This window comes from Drosophila sulfurigaster, chromosome 3 (assembly GCF_023558435.1).
Source record: "Drosophila sulfurigaster albostrigata strain 15112-1811.04 chromosome 3, ASM2355843v2, whole genome shotgun sequence".
Classification (NCBI taxonomy): domain Eukaryota; kingdom Metazoa; phylum Arthropoda; class Insecta; order Diptera; family Drosophilidae; genus Drosophila; species Drosophila sulfurigaster.
The window spans coordinates 18,994,279-19,017,041 of NC_084883.1; the positions used below are offsets into that span (position 1 = coordinate 18,994,279).

Genomic DNA, 22,763 nt, shown 5'->3' on the forward strand with positions numbered 1-22,763 from the left:
CAAAACTAGACCAAAGATGAGTCACTCATCTTTAATCATAAATTTGGAAAATAGATTAATTCAATAATTTAATTTTGCATTATATTTGTGCTTTATATTTTTATAATTTAATTGTTTTTTAAAAATGCAAAAATGATTAAGTCCAAAACAAATTGCTCACTCTTGGTTTTAAGTTTCCAAAAAAGAAGTGTCCTGTTACACGATAATTTCCTCTATGCAAAAACTGTGGAACAAGTTGGGATTCTATTTGCCAGTTATGAACAAAATAACGACCCTCTTCCACTGGACAGTTGTACATAAAGTTACCGTGCTCCTGCATTGATTGAAACCAAGCCTTAAAGATATTACTTTTTACTGCAGCAACAGCTTCGCAAGTGTCCATAGTATGAGTGAAAACGCTCTGATAGTTCTTGCTTTTGCCAAGGCTCAGGGCAAAATCAAATTGAACCTTAAAGCCGCGAGTTAGACGCCTTTTGGTGATCATATCCAGATTGAGGGTGTTGTTGGTAATGGCGATAGTAAAGTTATCGAAGAACTTGGGGTTATACTTACACTCCCCAGATTGCATAACGAAGCTGGACTTTAAGGAAAGTTCAAGTATTTATAGTAATCTTTATTGATGTTACTTACTGCTTTGGCAACCGGCACATTGCAACACGCAATTATTAAAACAACTCCGATTATAAATCCGTGCAGATATAATTTGTTCATTTTCGTTGCAATTTGCATATTGGAATGATGTTGACAGTAATTGTTTAAGTGTTGTTTATACTCTGTTGACTAAGTGAGTTTTAATTGGTTTTTCTTTTCTCATCAATGTTCTAAAAATAACTAGGGTAACAAATTTAGAAATCGTTATGTTTTCCCTCATTCTTCAAATAAAATTCTCAATAACAAAAAAAATATATATATAATTATAATAATAATAAGTAAGAAAGCTAGAGTCGAGTGTGTTCGACTACCCGCTACCCATTTTTAATAATAGCAAAACAGTGATATTCTATTTACAATATACCAAATTGATATACCGAAAAACACGAAAACCGAAGCTTACATTTGGTATGTCGATATATATTGTGATAAAAAATATAGCATAGAACTGAAAATAAACCAGATAAACCAAACGTCGAATTCAGCAGCCATCTTTTTCGCATTACATTTTATCTTTAACAACTTCTACAAATTTAATCTGATCGACCCAATTCAAGAATGGTAAATAATCTAGTTATTATTATTGATGAATATGAAAATCCCGACTCTAGCTTCTAAATTACGCTTGCTTTTGGATTTAATTGGTTTGCGGGTCGGAAGTTAGCGTGTGCAAAAACTAATACAAACTTGATTTGCGTGCAAAAAATTACGAGTGGTGCTGAAAAAATTATAGCATTATCTGTTATAGACTCTGAGATCTATTGCTTCATGCGGATATACGGTCCACGGATCCACGATCGAAGGGAACGACACACAGACATGGCTATATCGTCTCGGCTGATGGTACTGATTAAAAGTATATCTAAATATGCCTCCTCCTATATACTACATATGTACATTGTCTGTAAGTACAAAGCTACCCTTCTTCTTCCCTCCGGTTGCGGGTACAGAAATTTTCAATATTAAATATAAATTTTGAGGATCATTCAATAAATTAATTTCGTAGTCTGGTAATATATTTTGGTGATGATTTAATTCGTTTTTAAGAATGCAAAAACAATCATATCCAAAACAAATTGTTCACTCTTTGTTTTAAATTTTCCAAAGAAAAAGTGTCCAGTAACTCGATAATTTCCTCCATGCAAATACTGTGGAATAAGTTGAGATTCCAATTGCCAGTTTCGCACAAAATAATGACCCTCTACAACTGGACAGTTGTACATAAAGTTGCCATGTTTCAGCATTGACAGAAACCAGGACTTAAAGATATTGTTTTTAACCGCAGCAACTGCTTTGCAAGTGTCCATAATATGCGTGAAAACGCTCTGATACTTCTTGCTTTTGCCAAGACTGATGGAAAAGTCTAATTGAACTTTAAATCCGCGAGTTAGACGCTTTTTGGTGATCATATCCAGATTAAGGGTGTTGTTGGTAATGGTGATGGTAAAGTTATCGAAGAACTTGGGGCTGTACTTACACTCGCCAGATTGCATAACGAAGCTGGACTTTAAGGAAAATTCAAGTTTTGATTATAATTATAATTGATGTTACTCACTGCTTTTGCAACCGGTACATTGCAACACCCAATTAGGAAAATAACTCCGATTATAAATCCGTGCAGATATAATTTGATCATTTTCGGTGCAATTTGCATATTGGAATGATGTTGACAATAATTATTTTTCAACAAGTTAAGTGTAAACAACTCTGTCGACTAAGTGAGTTTTAATTGGTTTTTCTTTTCTCCTCAATATAAATATATAGGGTGCGAAATTTTGAAATTATTACGTTTTACTTCATTCTTCAAATAACGTTCTCAATAACAAAAAAGAATATAAATGTTATAATAACGTAAGTAAGAACGCTGCAGTCGAGTGTGCTCGATTGTGAGATACCCGCTACTCATTTTCAATAATAGCAAAACAGTGAGGTATTATTTTTGCAGTATACACGGACATTGTAATATCGTTTCATCTGTTGATGCTGATTAAAAAGATATATACTTTATGGAGTTGGTGATGCCTCCTTCTATTTATTATATACATATATATTTCCTAAAGGTTCAGAGTTATAATACTCTACAAGTACCGGGAATAAAAACTTACAGTAAAAACAAAAAATTTAAAAATTGAATTCCATATTATTGTATATATTTCTGTGCTAAATTAATTCTTTTTCAAAAGTGCAAAAACAATCATGTCCAAAACAAATTGTTCGCTCTTTGTTTTAAATTTTCCAAAGAAAAAGTGTCCAGTAACTCGATAATTTCCTCCATGCAAATACTGTGGAATAAGTTGAGATTCCAATTGCCAGTTGTGCAGAAAATAATGACCTTCTACGACTGGACAGTTGTACATAAAGTTGCCATGCTCCTGCATTGACTGAAACCAGGACTTAAATATATTATTTTTCACCGCGGAAACAACTCCGCAAGGATCCAAAATACGTGTGAAGACGCTCTGATAATGCTTGCTTTTTCCAAGACTGAGAGAAAAGTCAACATGGACCCTAAAGTTACGAGTGATTCGTTTTTTGGTGATCATATCCAGATTGAGTGTGTTGTTGATAATGGTCATCGTAAAGTTATCAAAGAACTTGGCGCTATACTTACAGTCACCAGATTGAATAACGACGCTGGACTTTAAGGAAAATTAAAGTTTTTATTTTAATCCTTATTGAGGTTACTTACTGCATTGGCAACTGGTACATTGCAAGACACAATCAGTAAAATAGCTTCGATTATAAATCCGTGCGGATATACTTTGATCATTTTCGGGGCAATTTTCATATTGGAATGACAGTAATCATTTTTATGAGAAAGAAATTGTGTATAAACAACTGCGTTTACAAATTGAGTTTTAATTGTTTTTTGGTTTTTGTCATCAATATAAATAACTAGGCTACGAAATTTTGATTACTAAATTACAATATTCGAAAAGAATTGGTATCATGTGTTTCCATTTATTTCATTTTTATTTCTATGGAGCAAGAAATTAGGAAGTCGTTATGTTTTCCCTCATTCTTAAGTTGAAATATATTAAATGCGAAACGGTAAAAGCCAGGAATCAGAAATGAGGGAATGTGAAGATCTTTGATGTTATAATTTTTTACATAGTAATGATTTGGAGGAACTGGGCAATCCGGCCTAAAGTTTCCATGCGCGAACAATGTTGAAAACCAACGCTTAAATATACTACTCCTTAAATTTCTCATTATGGAGCAAGCGTCAATTGAGTATTTGTAGAATTTCTGATATGCCTTTGAATTTTCCTTGCGGTTATAGAATTCCATATTGGAGCGTACTTCGGGAACTAACGGTCTGATTAAATTAAAGTCTACATTCATTTGGGCATTCGTGAGACTTACAGATAAATTGCGAATGTATGAAGAGTTATACTTATCACATTCTAGAGTCTTTAGAACGTCAAACATTGATTTCTAAAAATAAATTATTATTTTGTTTGCATTATTTATTTATTATTAACATAACTGTTTACCGCGCTAGACAACTGAGAAACACATGCCAAAAGCAGAAATAATGTTAATGTATTCATCATCCATGGAGCGAAACAATCAAACTAACGCTAAAACTTCTAATCTAAAAAACTTTAAACAAAATCCCTAAATTTAGGTAACATGCAAAGCAATGTAGCATATTAAAATATTTAAAACCGGAGTTAGTTATGCGCTAAGTATGAATCTGATAAAAAATTAATTATATGCCAAATACCACAATTTATTCAATCACCTGTATAGTCAAAGCAATCAAACAAATTGCTGGCATTAAGATCCAAACCTTTAGATAAGTTACAAAAAAAGATATAAACTCAAACAACAAATTTAATAACAACCTCACGCAATTAAAATTATTTTTAGTTTCGTTTGTTTGTGGTCTATTTTTGTACAAATTAGTAAAGAATATAAAATAAGACTGTGAGATACCCGCTTCCTATAATTTATTTTTGTTATTATTTGCAATGCAACTCTAAGAAAACGGTATTATTATAAAAATATATCGAAATCATACAGCAAAATAATTAAAAATATTCCAAATACTATATTTTGTATATTGATGCAGTTCTGTATTCAATATATGGGTAATTCTCTGATTCACTGACGGATATGGCTAAATTGTCAAGAATATATATACCTTATGGGGCCGGAAATGCCTCCTTCTAACTATTACTTACATTTCATAAAGGCACAAAGTTATAATACCCTTCTATCTTAGGGGTAACGAGTATTATTACATTATGTGGTCCGACAATTGTGTTCTACATTATGTTACAGTCAGTTATAAGTTGGCTCTTAGTTTAATTAGTCCAATGAAATCGAATTGATTTTTTACAAATAACTATACAAACCATATTTAATTGTATTTCTTTTATATTGCAATTTAATTAAGATTTTCTGCTTGATTTAATTATTTAATTTTGACTTCTACATTGCAGCCTAGTACAAAATCTTTCACCAATTTCTTATGTTGAAATACATTAAATGACAGTCGATAAGAGCCAGTGAATAGAAATGTGGGAATAAGAACATTGTTAACATTATACTTACATAAGTAGTAATGATCTGGTGGAATGGGACAATACGACTTAAAATTACCAAACGAAAAAAATGATATGAACCAGCGCTTAAACATATTATTCTTGTGATTACCCATCATCGAACACAGATCGAAAGAGTATTGATAGAAACTCTGGTATGTTTTAAAATCATCTTTGCGGGTGTAGAAATCCAAATGTACACGCAATCCCGTGATTAACGGACTTATTAAGTCCAACTCTATGTTCATTATATCCTTTTTCAAGATCAAAGAAAAATTGCGAGCATATGACTGATTATAATTTGAACAATCAGGAGGCCTGACTATGTCAAATTTGGACATCTAAAAAATAACAATATATTTATGTACATTATTTTTTGTTTGCATATACATAATTATATTTACCACACTCGGAAATTGAAAAAGGCATCCAAATAGAAAAATAATGGTTGATAGATTCATGCTTTGAAAGGCAATGAAAACAAAATATGACTAAATGGTATATTAGAAAAGTTACAGCTTATATTTGAGTAAAAAATTAATTTTTTATTTTCACAAAATAATTATAAAATTGTTCAGGAAAAAGCCCATTATATTATTAAACATACCGTGCTAACATATTGAAATGTAAAAATATATCGACTTTACTGATAACACTGATTTAGACCAAAGGTCGTTGGATTGGATTGGATTGGATTGGATTGGATTGGATTAAATTGGAATGAATTTTAAATTGTTTTCGATAGTTTTTGGTTGACGAACTAAATTGTATTTAGGGTAAAAAAACATATTCTAATAATAAATTCGCATTTTTATACCCGCTACCCATAGGGTAGAAGGGTATTATAACTTTGTGCCGGCAGGAAATGTATGTAACAGGTAGAACGAGGCATCTCCGACCCTATAAAGTATATATATTCTTGATCAGCGTCAACAGCCGAGACGATATAGCCATGTCCGTCTGTCTGTCTGTCCGTCTGTGTGTCTGTGTGTCAGTCCGTCCGTCCGTATGAGCACCTAGATCTCAGAGACTATAAGAGATAGAGCTATAATTTTTTTTCGACAGCATTTGTTATGTTTGCACGCAGATCAAGTTTGTTTCAAATTTTTGCCACGCCCACTTCCGCCCCCGCAAATCAAAAAAATCGAATAACAAGCGTAATTTTAAAGCTAGATTTGCGAATTGGTTTATACAATAATTACTATAGTTGTTATGATTCCTGAAAATTAAGTTGCGATCAGATAAAAATTGTGGAAGTTATTAAAGAAATACTTTTGTATGGGCAAAAACGCCTACTTACTAGGGGTCTTAGTTGTTTGGCCGACAATCTGGCACATTGTGCCGTCTATGGTATATTTTGAATGGTATACTATATCGATATACCAAACATACCATGTGGTATATTTTTTTAGTATTTTTTTTTAGTATTTTCGGTATATTTGGAAAATGATTCCGCAATATTTTGCCTTTATTAAAAATGGGTAGCGGGTATCTCACAGTCGAGCACACTCGACTATAACTTTCTTACTTGTTTAATATTATAAATAAAAGATCGTTATGACAACATATTTTTTATAATAATTTTTATTGTCAAGAAAAAAATTTTTTGTTAATAATATCTACATACAAATTTTTAGGTATTAATATAAATATTATTCATTATACGTCGAATTGCTATTCTTCCATTTTATTTTAATTTTGCATCTGCGAAACATGAAATAAGTAAATCCTTATTTTGAAAAATGTCCATTGAAAAGCGATAAGAGCCAGCCAGCAGAAATGTGGGAAGAACTTGATTGTTAACATTAAAATGTTTTATATAGTAATGATTTGGAGGAAAAGGGCAACGTGAATTTATATTTCCAGATTCAAAGAAGGATAATACCCATCTTTTAAACACATTGTTCCGTTGATTGACCAGCATCGGACATACGTCGAAGGTGTATTTGTAAAAACTCTGATAGGATTTCGAATTTGGTTTTCGTATGTGAAAATCCATATTCAACTGCAGTCCCCAATCTAATGTCTTAAGTGTATCCGTGTCTAAAAACAGTTCGGAATTCTGTGTTGCCAAAGAAAAGTTCCGGAGATATGTAAAATTTAGATTTTTACATTCTGGAATATGTTGCAGTTCAAGTTTGGACATCTTAATAAAAATTAGAATGTTAGTATAATTATTTTGATTGCAATATATTTAATATTTACCACATATGAAAATTGAGAGATGCATCCAAAAAGAAGAATTATCGTTGATATTATATTCATGTTATAATAGGCGAAGCAAACAAAATACAACTGAATGAAATCTGATCGGTGTTAGAGGTTATATCTTGGGTTTTTTTAATTGGAGAAAATTATTGTATGAATATAAACAAGAGCAATTTAAATTAACCAGCGGAACATGTAAAATTAAGATTTTGATCGATATATTTACCTACATACAAAAAAAGGTTTTATTGTCGCAAATGCTTTAATCATTTGCCTTCGGTTTAAAAGAATGATAACAGGTTAGTCGAAAAATTTATATGTAATATGATATTTTGTATTAAACATTTTGTGGTTTATACCACAATTATGCAATTATCTGAACTAATTTCTTATACATATTAGACATTACCCCTATGAAAACAAATTTGTTGGCTCATTCAAATGAAATTCATGGAATAAATATTGTTGATTTAATAAATGATACTGGGGTTATAATAGATGTCATTTAAACTGTCAGTGTTTGGACAGCAACTTTTTAGCATTCGCCGATTGTGTTGACGTTTTATAGTTTCGCTCAGAAAGCTGAGCACGACCAATTGCAAACAGTCAATTGGCAAAAATTGAATTCGAACAAAACGCAGCACAGCTAAAATCGATCGCCAGCTCACATAAATCATACAAAATACTCACGAAATCATTGCGATTGCCACTTCGCAGTGCAACAATGAACAAAAAAAAAACGAATAACAACAACAAAAAATATAGCCAAAAGCACTCTTAAAATTCGCAAACTGTCACGGGGAACACAATGAACACGACGCAAGTCACAAACATTTTATTGCAAATATATTGAATATTAATTTCTCGTATTTTTACCGTCTATTCTGATGGCCCATTTGACGGCCCATTTTAATTCAATTTGTGCAATTTGTGCGAAAATATGCAAATATCGCGATACGTAGAAATATGAACAATTGTATGATAAATGACGTTGATGGATATTCCAAAAGTGACAGCTTTAGACAATTTGCAGGCAATTTACGTCTAAAGTCGTGAGAAGCTATAGATTCACAATATCTTTCTAAGATACATAATTCATTTATAAGTTGAATATTTTTTTTTGGTTTGTTTAGTTCGCATACGCATTAAAATTTCAGTACTGTTAGACCAAATATAAAGCAGAAATTTTCTCAGAGTATGGAAATGTTTTTGTCCACAAATCCAGGTACCGAATATTTAGGTTAATAATTATTCAAAATGAATCACTGAATCAGGAAAAGCTACTTCCAAGTCTGATAGTGAAATTCAGTATGAAGATACTGACATTTAAATTTCAACACTACTTGGCAGAATACAAAAATATTTATACTTGAGACCCAAAAGTTATACGCATAAGATACTGATTATTAAAAAAGTTGATAAATATTGAAATGAATTATTAAACTAAGAAAACATTCTTCAAAAATGTACTACACTACTAGACAAAATATAAAAAAGAAAGGTTGTAAGTAAAAATCATTTCTAGTGTTCGAAATGAAATATTATGTGTACATAAAAAAGTTGTATTGTAAGCTTAAGTTATTGAAAATTTAAATGAAGTGATTCAAATCATTAAGCTAATAATCAAGAAAATCTACTTCAAAGTGTGATAGTAAAATACAGTTTGGGTTTTTTTTGGCTGCGCTTATTGGCAACTATATTGCTCATTGAAACATAAAAAAAAGGTTGATAGACAATTTAAAAGAATACCATTGAAACATTGAAAGTGCTGATTAAAACTTGAAACTGAACTCCAGTTGCGAGGCCTTCTCTAGCGCATCTACTTCAGAGATATATAAATACTCTTAGGCCGTCTTGGGCAGCATAGCGAATATGCCAGGCTTCAGGTTGTTCACATCCTGTACGGTGAACTCGCCAGTGAAGTGATCATTCATGATGAGTGTACGCTTCTTGCTGGCATCCAGAAGATTGGCTTGGTAGAAGATTTCGAAATCGAACTCTGGGAGAATAGCGGTAGTTGGATCCTCTGGCCACCAAAACTTGTTGATGAAGTAAGATCCCTGGAATTTGCGTTTAAAGCGTAAGTCACGGGATAATTTGTATTTTCCCTAGAGAAATGTTAGTGTAGGATCAAAAGGATCACACACATGCAACTGACTTACCTTGGGAATCGGGCAAGTATCGATGATGTTGCCATATTCACGAATGAAGCCGTGCACAAATCGACCCACAGGTGACTTGTTGGCAAAGTTCAGGACTCGACAGATGTTGATGGTTGTATTCAGAGTGGTTGTGTAGGTTGGATCCAGTTTATTAGAGATACGTGCCTCCAAATGGATATCCACATCTTGCAGCTCCTGATGCACTTCCATTGAGAAATTCAAATGAGGATCGGCATGATCATAGACAACCTTGTGGCTGACCATTTTCTCTTCGCTCCAGATTTTGATATCCTTGAACTTAGGCCGCAACATTTTCTATTCAAAGAAACTAGATTCAGTAAAGGATTTACTGTTTTAATTATAAGGATAACTCACCTCGGCCAAGGCTCCATGGCACAGAACCAAAACGATTTGCAATACAGCTAAACCGTTCCACAACATGATGAATTCGATGATGGACACGATGTCTGTCAGTTTTCGTTAAACTCTAGCTATTTATAGCGATGGGAAAACGCTTGTGGAAATGGACAAACTCATTTAGATTCAATGATATCGGGAAATTCGTTAAAAATAAAATGCCTGAATGATTTTTAAATGACCTTTGATTTAGGTTTCAAACGATTATGCCATGGCATTATTTGATTTCTATCTAATCTGATTTGTCTAATTGCCTACAATATTATTGCTTCATTCATCCTTGACATGTTTCGTAATAGCAGATATAATATGACTACGGCTTAATTGAAAAAAAGTCAGACAATAATTGACCGAAGATGCGTGCACTGTCGTTCTCTAGCTTGTATCTTCTTTTACTTGGCATCCTACTGAGGAGTTCCTCGTCATCTGCTTGGGTAAGTAGGAAATAGTCTTCTTAAAAATCATATTGCTGAACATTTTCCTCTCTCGATTTTAGCGTTCTTTCAAAGTCGTCTTCACGCGCTTTGAATTCGAGCCGAATGCCAAGTTTTTAGATGTGAGATTAGAAGTTGAGAATGATGACGAGAACAGCGCTTTGAATGCAGTTATCAATGTGCTTCAACCTCTAGATGATGTAGAACTATCGATAAGCATTGGTCTCCAAGGTGAACTGGGAAATTATACAAATATCGTCAGTAGAAGTACAAACTTCTGCAAGATGCTAAAGGATCGCAGTGCCGAGCCTTTGACGCGCATTATCTATCAGGACATGCTGCGATTTGGCAAACTCTTCAAGGAATGCCCTTTGCCAAAAGGCACCTATACACTGCGGGGCTATCATATTGATGAGGAACTGTTGCCCAGTTTTCTGCCAGAGACAAACTTTCAGTTTGGCCTACAATTGACACAGGCCAAGGGTCAGGAGATCTTTCATGGCACGCTTCATGGACGCATCGATAAATCGAAAGGTTTCAACAATCTAAAAATGTTCAGCTTGGGTTGATATAATGATATATTTTATTGTGCATAACTGTGTTCATAATGTTCGTCTTAAATGTTATAAATTTGTCAGCACTTCAGTCTTCAATCTAAATTATTGTCATCGCGCTGTAGTATTTTGGGCACTGTCTTCAATGTGTGACTCCCTGTCTGTGCTGTTGCTCTGCTGTTTGTCTGATTTTAGTATGCAAAATACCTTTTGTCGCACAATTGACATCATTGTCGGCTATGAGGCGTCATCGTCAGCGGATAGTCGGACACCTCGTCCTCTGTTGCCTGCTCATCAGTCAGTGCTAGAGGCAGAGTGATACGAAAGGTAGACGGAGGCAGAGATAGAGACAGAGGAGCAGGTAGAGTCACCGTCAACGTCACGTGTTTGCCAGCTCGACTGCGAAATTCGCATGTTTACCCGACGGTGACAAGCTGTCTGCAGGCAGCGAATTGATGACGCTGATAATGGCAACGGACGAGCGAAGCTAAAGAGAGAGATGGAGAATGTGTGAGTTTGTGTACGTGTGAACGAGAGGGAAGGAGAAGGAGGAGGAGGGCAAGACGTTTGTGTAGCCCAATGTGAAACAGACGACAATGATTTAGAGCCAGCTTGCTTGCCATGTGTTTTTGGGGGTTTCGAGCACTCGTGTGTTGATTGCGACTGATATCGCTGGCAGTGGCATAAATTAAGGGTTCTTGGCGAAGAAGATGATGTCGCGCGGCAAACTGTTGCCGAAACTACTCTCGGTAGATAAACATTGCCCATTAAATAATGCCAGCATAATTCATTGATGCACTTTGCACAGGCAGCAGCCAGAAACTGATCATTACGAATTTACTCATTACTCATGCAGAACGTGTCAGCCCAAAGGCCACGTAATCGAGTCGCAGAGAGAGATGAAAGCCTACCCACAACTATATAATACTACTAGATAGATATCCAGATAGATATGCACAAAGTTAACCGACATCTTTCCAAAGACAATAAAAGCTTGCAAATAGTTGAAGTTACTCTCTTCTCTTTCTTTTTTTGTGTCATTCCCGAGTTTATCCCGATAAAACAAGCAACAAACCTACGGAATGTGCTGTTTGAGTGGGGAATACGACTAGAAGGTTCTCGAGTGTCGGGTTCTCTTCTGTTTTCTACTTTCTGTAATTAAGGATGCAATGCACATCGTTTAAGCTAAAAGTCGTTGACAGCAGTAATGTCTCGTTGAATCTCGTGACTCAGCAGCAGCCAAGCTAAGTCAGGCCGGGTCGGGCCGATGGGGTAAGCAAAAAATATGTACTTATATATACTCATACTCATACTCCTATTCGTATTCGAACTCGTACTCGTGCATCTCCTACCCACATATAAATTTTGTCTAAGTTAACTCGTAAAAAGACAGCGATAAATTCTCGCAAAGGCCTCATTGCACTTAAAATAAGTTTCGGTATTTTGTGTGGAACGTTGAATTTAACAATATTTCATTCTTTTGTAGGTTCTTAGCTAACATTAAGTTTTCTGAGGATTTTAAATGAATTTAAACTACGAAAGTATGTAGTAAGTGATGAAAAAACTATTCAATTTATAGACAAACATAAAAAAATATAATACTTTTCATGTTTCAAATCGGTTATTGACATTTCTTAAAAAATTAACAGAGTCAATGAAAAACCTAACTCTAACTTCTAACATCTTCCATCTTCTGTTTCGTCGATTACTTATTTCGTTTCGTATTCGCAAACTGTCAGCTCTTCACTTGAGGCCTAAAAAACAATTCAATTTGTCTTCTTTGAATTTGTCAACTTTTTCACACCTGTTTCAATGTCCTTCCGTCAACGGCTGGTCAACGAAATTTATGCCATTTGTGTTTCGCTTGAGTTGTCCAAATTAAATTTGTTACATAAAAATGTAAATTTTTGCTGTTCTTTTGTCTTCGCTTCTTTTTTTCTTACGGTACGCATTTCAATTATTGACATTTCAATGGCTTTTATTCAATTTATTTGCTGAGCTTACCGTTTCGAATTTTTTGCACACCCCAAAAAAAAAAAAAAAAAATTCGCAAGTTGTTGAAAAACATCTCGGTTGATACAATTGTCATGAAATTGACTGTAATTGTTGTTGTAAGGTTATAAATTGAATGTGCAATTTATAATTGTCATTATTACGATGGTGTTGTCACGCGGTTCACTGCATAAAAAGTACTCCAAATGAGCCTCAAAACTGGAGCATTCTATTCTCCTTTGATCATTGAATTCTTCTCACATACAAATTGGCGGCTTGCCTCTATTTAATGACTCAGCTTAGAGGTGATATAAATAAAAGCAAGTGCGAATAGTTTGTTTTTTCTCTTATAGAAATCTATACACTCTACAAGGATTTCAGTTCCTTTAATCACAGTGATATATCATTATTACGTTTTGTGATACGAGTATTCTAAAAAACGTATATTGATATTAAGCACTTGTTATGTTTGCACGCAGATCAAGTTTGTTTAAAAATTTTTCCAATACCAACTTCTGCCCCCTAAAATTGACAAAAATCGCATAGGAATCATAATTTTGAAGCTACAGAGCTAGAGATTTTCGGTGTATACAATAAAAATGACAGCATTTATGAAAAACTCCTACTTACTGTAGGTCCTATTTGCTTTGGCTGAATATGTGGTATATTTTCTGTACTCTATGGTATATTTAAATGCCAAATACGTCACTTGGTATATTTTTGGCATGTTTTAAGAATAATACCGTACTTTTATAGCTGTAGTATCTGTATTATTTTGCTACTTCTTTCCCATAAATTCTACCTTACCCTTTGTAAGGGTATCTACAACTGAAATCCGTCTATAAATTGCGAATAAACAAGTTCCACTGGGAAATCCCAAGTATAAATTATGTGAGGTAAAAAATAGAAGCTAGTCCGCAAATGGAATTAAAGTAATGTGAAGCATTTCAAGCATCCGGATCAGTGAGAAGATCGATTTAAAACCGATTTCTATGCAATTGAACACCGAATTTGGAGAAAGAAAAAAAATCGAAACATATATATAAATAAAATGTGGGTAAGACATGCAAATTACTTTGTTTGAGTGGCATGAGAAATTCAAATGTTGCGGCACGTGACTGGAACCGGGAACAGAAGTCGTGTCGATAAGAAGTCGTGAAGTTCTCTTTACAATCTATGCCACGCCCAATTATGATGAGTTTATTGAACTATGAATTAATTTCGAAATAAAGAACTCTAATATCCATTCTCTATGATTATATCATAATTGGCAAATCGTTGTTGGCTGGACAACGTCTAACGTTATTTTTTGCGACATCTTTTACATTTTAATGGAGTGTGCTCGAGAGAGTGTGAGATCTCTGAGCAATTTAAGACCTTAACCCCGGTTCTGTGGGTTAACTTTGCTCTGGGCTTTGAAATTTGCATACTCTTCAAGTTTTTGGTTTGGCTTTTTTTTCTTCTGCTCTTTTTTCCCATCACAGTCTGTATCTGCAGTCGAAATCGCAATCGCATTGGCAATGACAATCGCAATCGCAATCTCTCGACATATGAAGTTGGCATAATAATTTTTGTCACACAATTGAAGTGATGGCAAATGTAAATGCCGTTTCTTGGGGGGCGGCAAAGAGCAAAAAGCAAAAGGCAAAAAAGCAAAAAGAAAGGCGAAAGGGTGGGAGCTAGCGGTTTATAGTCAAACTCGGTCTCAATAGATGTCTTATCGTTGGATCGCACGAATTTTGATTAACTTACCCATTTGCGAGTGGCGAGTGGAGTGTGAGTTCAATGCCCATTTGCTGCAAAAGTTTCTCTTAAAGTTTTTAATTCGCAATTCGCTCAACTATGAAAATCCACTTACAAAAATTATGTTAATTGCCATGAAAAAGACAGTCAGAGAAATGAAATCTTATTAAATCACAGAGCCCAGAGAGCATAAGCCTGAGGGGCATGGCCATACAAAAAAGGATAAGCATAACCGGCAGACAATTGGCAAACAAACAAATTGCCAAAAATAACAGTCGGCAATGAGAGAAAAATATAAGCGAGTCGAAATTTTGATGAAATGAAATGTTGTCTGCCAACTGCTTGAGTGTACTCCTAGTGCAAAGAAGGAAACTGAGGTTGAGGTGGATGGGAAGACTCTGTCGGAGTCTGAGGCTGAGGTTGAGTCTATGGCAGTTTTCCTTCACTTGGCTCAATATTTGCACTTTGAGGCGTTGCCAGCTGAGAGCTAATTTTGACAGTCGTTGTGACTTTGGGGAGTGAGCATAGACAAGGAATGGGGAGACTGAGGATTCTAGGTTGATTGCATCCTACTCTGTATATGTATATACTTCAGTACATATATATTCATTTCTTAAGACGTTTTGTACATTATTGGCTTGGCAGTGCCAACAGACTCACATTCTGACTTTTGGAGTGCTTGGTAAATACTTGTGAAGAAACTGTTATCAGTTTTTCGTAAAGTTTTTAATGCTATTTTGCATTTAAAATATGCTTGTACTTTTAAGCAACTTGTCTCTTATTTATATCATAGTAACTAACCAATCTAAAAGCTATACAAATTGTAAGCAGCAGCTCGCATTAAAGAGATCATAACCAAGCATAGCCTAAAGCAATCGCCCACTTTTCGAGTAGCTGCTCGTATTAAAAATGCGCATAAAAATGCGTTCAGAAACGCAAAATTTATTTGCTTCTGCACACAAATTGCCCAATCTTCTGAAGAAACGTTGCTTCTGGGCGCCGAACTTATTGCAATTGCTACAAATTTTAACATAAATTTACGCTATGACATGCCTCAGTCGTCTTCGTAGTCGATGTTCTAGTTCTCGCCCCTCATCATACTATATACGCGTATTATGCAGGCCGTTAGCATTTTTTCAACACCTCCACGTTCGGTTTTTTATGAGCTTTAGCACTCTTCCACCTTTTGAGCAAAATTTTTAAGCCGGAAATCCACTTTCAATTGTTTGAGGCGCTGCCTTCGGCATCCTGGAGGTTTATACATTGCTCATTTTAGCGGCATGGGGAGGAACTCTTCAGCTCTTCAGCCTTCGTCCTGCGCTTATTGGCGCTGTCTGTTCAAGTGTAAACATTTTCACAGGAGGTGTAAATAAAATCTTGTAAAACGACGCCATTGCTTCAGCTCTGCCTTGTTGTTGCCGTTGGCGGACATCCTTAGCTGAGCTGAAGCCGAGCGGAAGTCTGTAAAATTCTTATTACGATGGGGATTCTTTTATTTTTCATGGCCATTCGCTGATTGTTTGTCTTTCGCTTCTCATCCAAATCCATCTGCATTCTGTTTACCAATGTTATTGTCAACAAATTACGCAAATAATTTACAATTGTCATAATCGTTGCGTTTTTCAAAAGAACAGTTTGTTTTCTGATTTCCTACCAGATAAATGCTAATACTCTACACACACGTTGCCAACAGTTTAATGACACGCAACCAAAATCGAAAACAACACTGGAAAATTGTAAAGCGCATCGATTAAAACGAAATGTTGTTTATTTTTTTAATTTTTTACACTTTGTGTTGAAGTTCGCCTCGATGCTCGATGTTTGTCGTTCAAATGGAAGCCAACCACAAAATGCCTGCTAAAATGATACCACCACGCATGTGTGTGTGCATGTAAATTAACAACAACTCAATTATTTCAAATAAATGGTCGCAATTCGCTTTGTAAATGAGAAAAGGTAACCAGACCATTGACAATGGCTAAAATTAAAAAAAAGCGCTCACAAATACACTCCTATATTATAGCAGAGCAAGGTTTCGATCCTCGGACCTCTGGGTTATGGGCCCAGCACGCTTCCACTGCGCCACTCTGCTGCTTGTGGTTAGTGTGTCAAAACGTACACATGACGCGCATGTGAATATGTCTGTGAATGTGGGTTCAAGTCCCGCTCCGTATAGGTATTTTATACTACTTTTTTATTATTTATTTTTATTTTTTATTAAATATATATGAGAAATGACAAATTCTAATTTAATTACTTGCGAATAATTAACATGTTTTACTAAAAACTTGTTATTGCTAATTAACTTCTTCGTACATATTGAAATTTTCATTGCATACTTTTAGGAGGAGCGTTTATTAAGTATTGAAAGGTATTCTTTTAGGGTGAACATGTTTATTACATTTTTAAAATCATTTCATAAATATTTAAATTATAATATAATAATTTGTATATCTTAATCGCATATTCTTAACGATTTTATATTATAAAATCAAATCAAATGTAATAAAAAAAAATTAAAAAAGTTACTAATCCAACTAGCAGAGCAAGGTTTCGATCCTCGGACCTCTGGGTTATGGGCCCAGCACGCTTCCACTGCGCCACTCTGCTGCTTGCAAAACTGTTGACAAAATGCTTTTCTCAGATCAGTTAAAAAAAGATTGCGAATCTTTAAGATACTTATTTTACAATCAGATACATTCTTAATATTTAATTCAAATCGAATTGAAAAATAATTTTAAATACTTAATATTTCTAATAATAATCATAAAAAAATTAAGATTTATCAATTCTATTAGAGTTTGTTCCTTAATTTCAAATGATGTAGTGACTTGAAGCGATAAGAAATTCTTTAAATAAAATTCTTTCTATATACCTTATATTTTAAGATTTTAATTGCCAAATTAATAAAATATACTTATACTTTCTAAGGATCGGCAGAAGATATTTTCTCTCCACTGTATATCGAATGTTCCAAGTCTACATACATAAGTATCTCATTGAGTATTATTGAAGCTTTTCCGCTTGCCCAACCATTGCTGGCGACGATTGTTGTGTATCGAGAGGACAGAAGACAGGAGAGCTGCAGCCATTGCCATTGCCATGTGTGGTGTCTATTTAATTACAATTGTCGCCGCAATTCGTGTACGTGTGCATCACAGCGATGCAATGGCAACTGCCCCAACAGAATCGCTGCAATTAACGCGTATTGCAACTTCGAGGGGGGAGAAATGGTCGGGAGAGTTGGTTTGGGAGTTTGTTGGCGTGGCAAGGATTTTATCGATGCCCTGAAACATTTCATGCGATTATTTTACGCTCAATTATTGTTAAATATTTCACAAAATGCGGATATTTATATTTACACATTCCCCAAATGGCAGTGTCTCTACAAAAATTGGCGGTATGGCAATGTGTGTGTGTGTGTGTGTGTGTGTGCGGTATCATGTCCATGTTGTGTACAACACAGGGGTGTCCTAATGAGATTGCAATTATTTGGCCATAAATTTTTATTATTCGGGCTTTAAAGTTCATGTGTGCAAGTATTTTTATGGCACATTTTTAACATACAACTGTTTGCAATGTAGATCTACATATAAATTAATCCATAAAAATGTGCGTAAATTGTGCAATGACATCATTTAATTTGAAATTATTTTATAATTAATTGGCCAACTACGCTGAGTGGACATAATAATTAAATATTTAATTTATGGGCGTGCGTTGAAGTTTATGCTGATCTAATTAGGTTTTCACATGTTTGTGGAATGTAGTTGACAAAGAGCGAGCTTATGCTGGGTGTTGAATGCGCAGTTGAGTTGAAGTCTATACACAAGTTTTTCAAAAGTGTTCTAAGCTCGAAACAATAGTCACATTCTGTGGCAACCACAGCTGATGTCGAATGTTACAACAAGTTGACCGCTGCCAGCATTTTAGACAGGCAAAGAAAACAAGAGGCGAACACAAAAACTTCTCTCTTGTCCAAATGGGTGCAGAAAGCCAGCAGCATTCAACGGACATGCTGGCCACTTCCGCTGTCCACTTCCATTCTCCAGTTGCCAGTTGTGCAATTATGCGCCTTAAGAATGAAAGTTTAATGCGGCGCCTTTAAACGAGAGCTGCATACTTTTAGACTTTGAATTCACAGCGATTTACATACTTTTAAGCTCGCTACAAAAAATATCTGTCACGTTGACAAAAGTGAAGATAGGTGCTGGAATACAGGCCCGGCAAATATTGAACAACATTGGCTGCGAATATTGAAATACTTGCAACTACAGAGAAAAAGAGGAAGCTCTCTATCAGACACACATGCAAAAACCAAAGGGTGCATTTCATACATCAAACGCAAGAGGAGTATAGCGCATTCTGAAAACATCTTGCACAAATGTTTGCTTTAAAAGGGAATAATTGAATTGTAGTAGAAATCCAAGGGTACACAGAAAGAAAAAACAAATTAAATTAAGATTGAAATTCTACAAAAATCTAGATTGCCCAATCGAATAATGAAAGATTATAATATTGTTTCGAGAATGGAAAAATGTAATAATTGAATCTAAAAGCCAAAATCTTATATCAATATTAAATAATCTTAAGTTTAGATAGCTTGAAGTTCTATTTTGTTAAGATCAAAAAGTTCTTAAATCAAGATTTGTAAACATATGTTATTTTCAATCTAGAATAAAACTTTCTCGAACAAGATTTTAACTTTAATATCTTAAAGTTTTTAATCTTAATAGGCAAACGTAGCATTAAAATCTCGTTTTTAGTTTTCCAGCTAACAATCCTATTCCAAGATTTTTTATTTTTAAGATCGAAAAAATGTAAATTTAGATTTGTTCCTCTCTGTGTAGAGTTTTGTTTCAATTAAACTTAGATAATATTATTTCCCTTTAATACTCGAAAGGGTATTAAGAATGCTGTATCATAAGAATAGTTTTTAGACCAGCTTGTTTGTCTTTGGTTTTTGTGGCACCAACATTTTCCACTGTCTGCTGGCATCTCGCATCTCTGGCTGTGTTTACCTTGTGAGCGACTGCATTTTGTTGGCCTGGCACAGTCTCCGAATTTATTGCAATCACGCACCAGGATTTGTCGCTTTGGTATTCAGAATCCTAACAAACAAAAAAAGAATGGCGCACTGCAACCGCAAAATGCTGTAACTATGTAAAATGTAAGCGCGAGTCAAAAACTCACTGCGCATTAAATTTAAACTAATTGCCGGACATTTGTAATGGCCACTGCCGCTGCGTCAAATGTTTTAATTGCGGTGCGGGTAATTTAAAAACCCAAAAACAGCAACAACAGCGAAAACAACATCAGCAGCCGCTGCATTTACAAATTATTGGCAGACTTCAAAAAGCCAATGCGCCAAAAAAAATATAAATATAAATTAATTTAAGGGTTGAGGGACTGTTTGCGGCAATTAATTTAAACACACAGCTTTAGCTTTGCCGTAGTTGTGGTTAACCCTGACTCCCCTCTGAACCTCTGAAGCACGCTTAACTTGGTTTTTCATGTTTATGGCTCAAATTACTTAACTGCACTCGATAATTTTGCAAATACCAGCACATAAAAATCCATGCATGAAATTTCTTTTAAAGTATATAGTTTTCTGAACAGATTTAGTCATTCAAGCAGAGTTCTTACACCGAAAGAAAAAAAGTGCTGACATCAAGAATAATACCTTGAATCAAGACTATATGAGATTAAAACTAAACCGAGAGGGTTTATTCCTAAATCAAGATAAGATTTAGATTTTCCAATTTTAAAATTTAAATTAATAATAACTAAGAATGGAAAAATCTCAAAATTTAACCAAGATGGTGAAATCTTACATCAAAATTTGCAATCTACTTTTCAATCAGTTTTTTTTCTCCCTGTATAGTATTTGCAATTAAATAGAATCTTTAATTCTTTCGTCATTTAAGCACTGTCAGATTTTGAGTTGAATTGTTGTGATCTTTCAAATAGAATTTCCCTTAAGTAAAGTTTTTGTTATCGAATCCAATTTCATTTAATTATTATATTAAGTCAGCCGAAACCATTAAACATTACATCAGGTGTTTTATTTTGGCTTCGACTTTGTCTTCGCTTTGCCGTAGAGTTGTTCCGGTGTCGGAATATCGCTGACGAAATAGTTCGCCGGTATGAAGTGGAATATCTTTTTCAGAATATCCAGCATTATATCCTCGATGGTCTGTGTAATCACCGTGTACAAAGCATCGGCCAGCATGCGCCAGTTGTCGTTGAAGAACTTGTTCGTGCTGTCCTCTGCAAAAGGGAAAAAAAATTTGTGAGCTATTCGACTCTGTTCAGTTACTTACCTAGTTGCTTATTGCCATTGAACAGATTCGAGAAGTACGACTTGAGGCCATCCATTTTAAAGTCCACGCGACAACTGGTCACATTATAGAAAGTGAAGCCGCCCTTCTCATACAACCTCGTTTTGGTGTGCATGGTGACAGTCAGGTTATCTGGGGAGGAAGAAAGGGAGAGTCAATTAACCTTGTGTGCATTGCAAGTTCAGTGAGAAGTAAAGGCTCACCTGCATCGAGAAAGACCTGGCCACGTCCATTAAGCGGTATTAGGAGAATGCGGCCGAATAAACTGTAATCACCTTGCAGCTTCATCACCGGCAACGTGAACGTTGTCTTCCAGCTGTAATCCTTTTTGAACACACTGAGAGAGAGGAGAATACGCATGGAGGGGAGAGCTAATGCATTTAACTGATTCCACTTACAGACTCTCCATGACATTGGTGTGCCCAAATCCACTGATTTTCACATTGGCCAGCTCGACTTTCAGATTAATCGCATTGCTATTGCCCTGGGATATCCTGATGCGATTCAAGTGGAATGGATCGAAGCTCTTGATGCTTGTCAGACCCGGTATGCCTTGAATCCAAATAAACAGCCACATATTACCTCTGATTATCTTAGATTCATTCACTGACTTACCATCGTTCAGTTTATCGAAGAGCTGCTGTATGCTTTGGGTGGAACAGTTGACGAAATTCTTATCGGCTATCTTACATTGCTTAATGTAATCTGCTGCGGTTCGATTAGAATTTTGGTTCAGTTTTATTTGTTTTATGTTTTATGGTGTTGTTTTGTGCAATTGGGTCGAATTTCAAGATAAAACAATACACATAAATGCAGAGAAACAAATCCGGTTTAGTGGTGCAATATTTGGCAAAAAGCATAAAGTGGGTTAGTTACAATTATGTGACGGTCGTCCAAGCTTAGCCGCTTAGCATGTGAGTGTGTGTGTGTGTATGTGTTGAGTATTAGACATAATTAATAATGATATTCAAATTCAGCATTCATTTGCCAAAAGCACAAAACTACTTTAAGTATATCGATCGGACCACTTGAACTCGGATCTATTGATTAAGCGTTTATTTCCGATTTCCACTTGAAACTTACGAGGCTCTGTCAGAAAGCCATCGTCGCCTCGAACTACGCTTATGGCCAATGCCAGCAGAACAACGCGTCCAAGTAGTTGCCACATCTTAGACGACACGATCACAGTTTGATCTCTTATTTATTTATTTCGGTTTTTATCAGCCGCTTGACACGTCCAGCTGCAGCTAGCTGTGAATGAAAACTGAATGAAACGCGCGAAAAACATTTTACAATTTTCATATTTTGCACTTCACTTTCATTGAAGCCGCTGGCCAAAAACTGGATTTGAGCGCGGCTCACAAATGCATTTCGTAACTGCAACTGCAACAGGCATTTGCTCTGAGACGTTGCGCAGCCGCTGCACAGTGGAAACAGCTGGTCAGTGGGCCATTAAGCCGAGAAGAGAGAACAGTTAGCAGTTGGGAGCTAGCAGTTGGTAGTTGGCAGTTGGAGTTACCATTTCATCATCGACTATTTGCGTTTGTCGGTTTTCTAGTTTCTCGTTTATTTTCGGTGGGGAAATAAAAAGACGCCAATAAAATTCGCAAGTGTACGCAAAATGTGTTGACACTTGGTTAGCGTACATCGTTGCAACATCGTGTGGCAAGCAATTGATTCTTCGATTTGCTATGCTATGCACGATCCG

General features: G+C 35.2%; 5 protein-coding genes and 2 non-coding genes across 7 annotated transcripts; 1 reads left to right on the forward strand and 6 right to left on the reverse strand.

Annotated features, from left to right (window-relative positions):
* Nucleotides 1–111: 111 nt before the first annotated feature.
* On the reverse strand, nt 112–905 carry LOC133839801 (uncharacterized). Its single transcript, XM_062271378.1, has 2 exons — nt 631–905; nt 112–580 (listed from the first exon to the last, which is right to left on the reverse strand). Exons 1-2 carry the CDS (start codon nt 727–729, stop codon nt 137–139), a joined length of 543 nt encoding a protein of 180 aa, XP_062127362.1. The 5' UTR covers nt 730–905; the 3' UTR covers nt 112–136.
* A 2,618-nt stretch (nt 906–3,523) lies between these two features.
* On the reverse strand, nt 3,524–5,540 carry LOC133845446 (uncharacterized). Its single transcript, XM_062279908.1, has 2 exons — nt 5,215–5,540; nt 3,524–4,089 (listed from the first exon to the last, which is right to left on the reverse strand). Exon 2 carries the CDS (start codon nt 4,081–4,083, stop codon nt 3,613–3,615), a length of 471 nt encoding a protein of 156 aa, XP_062135892.1. The 5' UTR covers nt 4,084–4,089; nt 5,215–5,540; the 3' UTR covers nt 3,524–3,612.
* A 3,554-nt stretch (nt 5,541–9,094) lies between these two features.
* LOC133843203 (uncharacterized) lies at nt 9,095–10,058 on the reverse strand. The gene is made up of 3 exons (XM_062276644.1): nt 9,950–10,058; nt 9,575–9,889; nt 9,095–9,472 (listed from the first exon to the last, which is right to left on the reverse strand). Exons 1-3 carry the CDS (start codon nt 10,013–10,015, stop codon nt 9,257–9,259), a joined length of 597 nt encoding a protein of 198 aa, XP_062132628.1. The 5' UTR covers nt 10,016–10,058; the 3' UTR covers nt 9,095–9,256.
* Nucleotides 10,059–10,181: 123 nt separating this feature from the next.
* LOC133843205 (uncharacterized) lies at nt 10,182–11,073 on the forward strand. Its single transcript, XM_062276645.1, has 2 exons — nt 10,182–10,425; nt 10,488–11,073. The coding sequence occupies exons 1-2, from the start codon at nt 10,348–10,350 to the stop codon at nt 10,992–10,994; spliced, it is 585 nt and encodes a 194-aa protein (XP_062132629.1). The 5' UTR covers nt 10,182–10,347; the 3' UTR covers nt 10,995–11,073.
* Nucleotides 11,074–16,734: 5,661 nt separating this feature from the next.
* On the reverse strand, nt 16,735–16,806 carry Trnam-cau (transfer RNA methionine (anticodon CAU)). Its single transcript has one exon. It is a non-coding gene; the product is annotated as a tRNA-Met (tRNA).
* Nucleotides 16,807–17,252: 446 nt separating this feature from the next.
* On the reverse strand, nt 17,253–17,324 carry Trnam-cau (transfer RNA methionine (anticodon CAU)). Its single transcript has one exon. It is a non-coding gene; the product is annotated as a tRNA-Met (tRNA).
* A 3,355-nt stretch (nt 17,325–20,679) lies between these two features.
* On the reverse strand, nt 20,680–22,306 carry LOC133843263 (circadian clock-controlled protein daywake). The gene is made up of 6 exons (XM_062276722.1): nt 22,139–22,306; nt 21,671–21,763; nt 21,454–21,607; nt 21,259–21,392; nt 21,038–21,187; nt 20,680–20,984 (listed from the first exon to the last, which is right to left on the reverse strand). The coding sequence occupies exons 1-6, from the start codon at nt 22,221–22,223 to the stop codon at nt 20,779–20,781; spliced, it is 822 nt and encodes a 273-aa protein (XP_062132706.1). The 5' UTR covers nt 22,224–22,306; the 3' UTR covers nt 20,680–20,778.
* Between the last annotated feature and the right edge of the window lie 457 nt (nt 22,307–22,763).

Bases quoted from the DNA above. Each gene is read 5' to 3' on its own strand.
- LOC133839801 (XM_062271378.1), bottom strand. From the start codon at position 729: ATGCAAATTGCAACGAAAATGAACAAATTATATCTGCACGGATTTATA. The intron at 581-630 runs GTAAGTAACATC...CTTTCCTTAAAG, and splicing joins ATGTGCCGGTTGCCAAAGCA to TCCAGCTTCGTTATGCAATC.
- LOC133845446 (XM_062279908.1), bottom strand. From the start codon at position 4,083: ATGTTTGACGTTCTAAAGACTCTAGAATGTGATAAGTATAACTCTTCA.
- LOC133843203 (XM_062276644.1), bottom strand. From the start codon at position 10,015: ATGTTGTGGAACGGTTTAGCTGTATTGCAAATCGTTTTGGTTCTGTGC. The intron at 9,890-9,949 runs GTGAGTTATCCT...TTCTTTGAATAG, and splicing joins GCCATGGAGCCTTGGCCGAG to AAAATGTTGCGGCCTAAGTT. The intron at 9,473-9,574 runs GTAAGTCAGTTG...CGCAAATTCCAG, and splicing joins ATACTTGCCCGATTCCCAAG to GGATCTTACTTCATCAACAA.
- LOC133843205 (XM_062276645.1), top strand. From the start codon at position 10,348: ATGCGTGCACTGTCGTTCTCTAGCTTGTATCTTCTTTTACTTGGCATC. The intron at 10,426-10,487 runs GTAAGTAGGAAA...TCTCGATTTTAG, and splicing joins GTTCCTCGTCATCTGCTTGG to CGTTCTTTCAAAGTCGTCTT.
- LOC133843263 (XM_062276722.1), bottom strand. From the start codon at position 22,223: ATGTGGCAACTACTTGGACGCGTTGTTCTGCTGGCATTGGCCATAAGC. The intron at 21,764-22,138 runs GTAAGTTTCAAG...ATCGAACCGCAG, and splicing joins TGGCTTTCTGACAGAGCCTC to CAGATTACATTAAGCAATGT. The intron at 20,985-21,037 runs GTAAGTAACTGA...TCCCTTTTGCAG, and splicing joins CAATGGCAATAAGCAACTAG to AGGACAGCACGAACAAGTTC.